This window comes from Psammomys obesus, unplaced genomic scaffold (genome assembly GCF_907164565.1).
Source record: "Psammomys obesus unplaced genomic scaffold, mPsaObe1.curated_primary_1811, whole genome shotgun sequence".
Classification (NCBI taxonomy): Eukaryota; Metazoa; Chordata; class Mammalia; order Rodentia; family Muridae; genus Psammomys; species Psammomys obesus.
Window position 1 is genome coordinate 147,458 of NW_026590120.1, and position 4,337 is coordinate 151,794.

Consider the following 4,337-nt stretch of genomic DNA (forward strand, 5'->3'; position numbering starts at 1 on the left):
GATGGTTGGTTTTAAATGTCAGCTTGACCCATGTAGAATTGCCTGAGCAGGGAGCTATTGCCTATACTGGGTTACCCTAGGAGTACATCTGTGAGGAACTGTCTTGACTGCCTTCGTGGATGTGAGAAGACCCATCCCAAATGTGAGTGGCATCTTTTGATAGCTGCCCAGATAAAAAAGGAGAGGAAAAAAAATCATTCGCTCCTCCCTCCTGCTCTAAACTAATTTGCCCTCTTTGTGGCCACCAACTTCTTCACTGATATTAGAATCAGCTTTTCCAGGTTTCCATCTAGGATCAAGAGCCAGTGGCCCTCTGGGAGCCTCCAGGCCTTTGAGGACAGATTAGGACTGGGCAACCATGGGGTTCTCAGGCTCTCTGGACTACTCTGGCTGCTGAGGCACCAATCCTAACAAAAACTACCAGGTTCTCAGCCCCTCAGGTGTGAGACAGCTGGTGCTGGACTATTTTGCCAATATTGAGAAGAAGCAGCTAGAAGGCCTGTATGGATGCTCTGTTGGTTCTGCTCCTCTGGAGCAGTGGCTCCCAACCTGCGGGTTGCGGCCCCTCTGAAGGGCAACTGATCCTTTCACAGGGGTGGCATATCAGATAGCCTTCATGCCAGATGTTCAAATTATGATTCATAAAAGTAGCGAGATTACAGTCATGAAGTAGCAACGAAAATAATTTTATGGTTGAGGGGTCACCATAACACGAGGAACTGTATCAAAGGGGCTCAGCATCAGGAAGATTGAGAGCCCCTGCTCCAGAAGACTCTGATATACCTCCAAATTGGGGAAGGTTTTTTTTTTTTTTCTAGATTAGTAGATACTTACAAATATGGTTACACACATAAAACCAAGGGCTGCAAAGTTTGCTCAGAAGCTGATGATACAGAAGCCCCTGTTGAGACACAAGCCGCCAAGGCCCTGGGCCTCGTTTTAAGGATTTATTGTGGTAGATTTGTCTTCCTCAGCAATGGTCTAGAGTATAAACCTGAGGTTGGGGTGCCCCAAAGTACTGTCACCCCAGGCACGGAGGCTGCCTAGAAGACCCTAGGCCCTCTTGGTATGCTAACCAGGAGTGGGGTTTTAAGCTTCTGTCTCGGAACCCCATTCCCACAACACCTGACCCAGGACTCAGTACAGTCCACATATAAGAGATATACATGAGGGGCTGGAAGATGGCTCAGTGGGTAAAGCACTTGCCATACAAGCATGAAGGCCAGAGTTCAGATCCCCAGGACCCATGTGTGACGTCCCCAGAGTCATGTGGCGACTCTGGATCCACTGAGCAACCTTACCTCGATATAAAGGAGAGGAAATAACCTCACATTGACCTTGGACCTGTGTGTGTTCATGCACACATGAACACGAGTACCTACACACATGAGAACATACACACATATACAACACAAACACATAAAAAATAAGAAACATATATAGAGGGGCTCTCTGTGAGGAGCTTGCAGACATAGCTCCCATGGGTTGTGGGAACTTTGATAGATCCAGCCCAAACCCCAAGGCCTGAAAGGTTCTAATTTCTTTAGCCCTTCCTTCCTGTGCCACTGCTGAGCCTTGAGCCCACTGTCCCTGGTTGGCTTTAAAGCTAGCTGAGGCTACCCTAATGCCTGGGGCTGCTGGGAGGTTGCCTGGTGCTACATCCCTGGCAAGAATGAGCCTGAGAATTCTGCTCTGCCCAGAGCCACAAGCCATTCTCCCTAAGGGGTTCCTGTTTAAACTAGTGGGACCTCATGCTTCTTCTTCTGTGTGCACATACAACCCAGAGTTGACCTTCTGTGAGGGACAGGCCAGGCAGAGGTTGGGACAGGTGTTTCTGGCTGAAACAGATGCTCCAAGTCCAGAGGAGGAACCATCCCAGATATCCCTGACACAAGGCACAGAGCAGCTTCCAAACACTAGGGCTGGGTCTGGAGTGCCTGACAGCCAAAGAGGACAGACAGCAGGGACAAAGGACAAGCAGACACTGTCGGCCCAGAATAACTTCTGTGAAGCTGAATCAGGCTGCTATCAGCCATAAGGCATCCAGACCATGTGATCTACCTGTCATGCCACACAGAGCCCTAGGAGGGTGGGCCTGCTGCATGATAGCCAAAGTGTGTGTCTGCCTAAAGCCTTGCCAGGTATTGTGACTTGCCCCATAGCATAGCAGGGACCTAAGGGGGTGAAAGACATAGCCCAGCCATGTTAACTGTAGGACTGTCTAACACAGAACATTTATTGTCTTCTCCAGAATTGTGCAGAGCCACAAGACAGCTGGATTTATCCAGACAGACACAGTGTGGTAGCCCCTGGGGAAAGGGCTGCATCCCCTAGGCCTAGAGGAGAATAAGCCAGGGACATGCAACGCCTTATGGATCCCCTGTTACAGAATAGAGAAAAGAATAAACACCTCAAAACATGAGGTAGAAGCCACTCTTCATAGAGGACATGAACGCTACTCCCCCAGGGTTTGGATGTTGAATGAGAAAGGGATCAACTGGCATTGGGTTTTCTGACCTCTGCGGGAGAAGGTCTGGGGTGATAGAGAAGAGACAGACAGAGCTGGAGAGGCTGAGAAAGGTCTCGGGCAGGATGCAGAAGGCTTCACAGGGGTAGGGTCCATAACCCGGGAGGCTGATGCTCCCAGGGAATTCGCGGAGAGGGAGGAGATGGAGCCAAGAGGTGTGTTGCTGGTTCCTGTGAAGATCTGACCACGGACAGCTTCCAGCTCATTCTGGATATCACTGGCCACCCAGCGGATGTGCCGGCTCTGCTGGTCCAGGACCCTAAACATCAGGAAGTCGGGATGCAGGACTGGCTTAAGGTCGGTGTAGCACAGGCTTTGATAGATCTGAGGGGAGATCTGGGAACAGAACAGGAGGTGAAAGCCTGCTGGAGCTGGCAGTACCAGGGACCCAGAACAGGCTTGCAGCAAGGGAGGTCCCTCAGGTCTTCCTATGTCATATAAATCTCTAGTGCTGTGGCTGCTTCTAAAGACCACAGCTGTGGGCCCCACACAGCCCTCAGTAGGACCACCTTCCCACCCTCTCCTCCCCATGCTTGTCTGTGAGGTGGTCATGGCACCAGGACTCCTGTGGACTTTTGAGCAAGGCCATGAGTTAGACCTCAAATCGGGCCTGATACAGAGTTCCTGGGCATGGGTCAGGTCTCCCATCAGCAGTCCCCAAGCTGGGCTCTGAGGAACCTCCAGAACTCTCTCACACCAACCTACACAGTGGGGATGTAGCTTTTGGCATCACAGGAATTCCCATAATGCCCTAAGGCAGATGGGAGGGAGAGACTGGGCAAGGTCTGTGCAGGCAAGAGACAGGATGGGGTTTGACTGATTTTTTGAAGTCTCGGATTTCCCTTTATCCACCTAAGGGAAGCCACCCTTCCATGTAATCCCCACTTGTATACCCGGTACCCACATCCCTCATGTCTGCTCTTGATTGCCTACACCCATGGGTACAGGGGTAGTCAATCTGCTAATGGGTTGCCAAAGACTATAATGGTGCCCGGGGGCGGGGGGGGGCGATAGACAGGAAAGACTGGAAGAGGACCACCCCTCCATTAAGTCAGTGGCCTGTGTCCCCAGAGATGAGATTTCTGTTGACAGAAGGCAAGGCGACACGGCCAGTTTATGCCAGAAACAGAGGGCACAGACCCCAGGGTATCTGCTGGCCTCAGATGGCCCCAGCACCGCTGACGCACCCTCAGTCCCTCACCTGCTGCCGCATCCAGTTATACTGCACCCTGGACACCAGGAGGTTGGCGTTCCGCACGCGTTCCTTGGGTTTGTACGCCGCTCCCACGATTGTGCTTACCTGCAGGGGTTACAGGTAAGAGCAGTAGCAGAAGCTGGGAGGGGGGCTTCCCTCCCCCCACTTTCCCTACCTGCTTGTCCTTAACCCATTCATTCCAGCTCTCCTCGGTCTCTTCCTCAAACTGTTCTCTGCCCTTCCAGGGGGAGATGAGGGACATCTGGTGCAACCTGGCCCATGCCTCCGCTTCCTTCTCCTCTTTGCCGTGCAGGAGGGCCATCAGTGCTGCCTGCTCACACTGCTGGTGCAACAGGGCTGCATCCAGTTCCTTTCTGCAAGAGGCTTCATTCACAACATGCTCCTCCCATTTCCCTACCATCCAGACACACACACACACACACACACACACACACACACGCACGCACGCACGCACACTCAAACACATACACACACATTCAGGCTTCCACCTCCTGCTGGGATTAAAGATGTGTGCCATTATGCCTGGCAATAATTTAAAAAAAAAAAAAAGGAAGGAAGGAAGGAAGGAAGGAAGGAAGGAAGGAAGGAAGGAAG

The 4,337-nt window shown here is 51.8% G+C and overlaps 1 protein-coding gene across 1 annotated transcript in view; it reads right to left on the reverse strand.

Moving 5' to 3' along the window:
* Positions 1-2,223: 2,223 nt before the first annotated feature.
* Efcab8 (EF-hand calcium binding domain 8) overlaps positions 2,224-4,337 on the reverse strand; it is a 59,256-nt gene continuing 57,142 nt past the window's right edge. The window contains 3 exon segments of the mRNA XM_055606596.1: positions 2,224-2,863; positions 3,729-3,827; positions 3,898-4,096. Of these exon segments, the coding sequence (XP_055462571.1) occupies positions 2,456-2,863; positions 3,729-3,827; positions 3,898-4,096 (706 nt within the window). The 3' untranslated portion in view covers positions 2,224-2,455.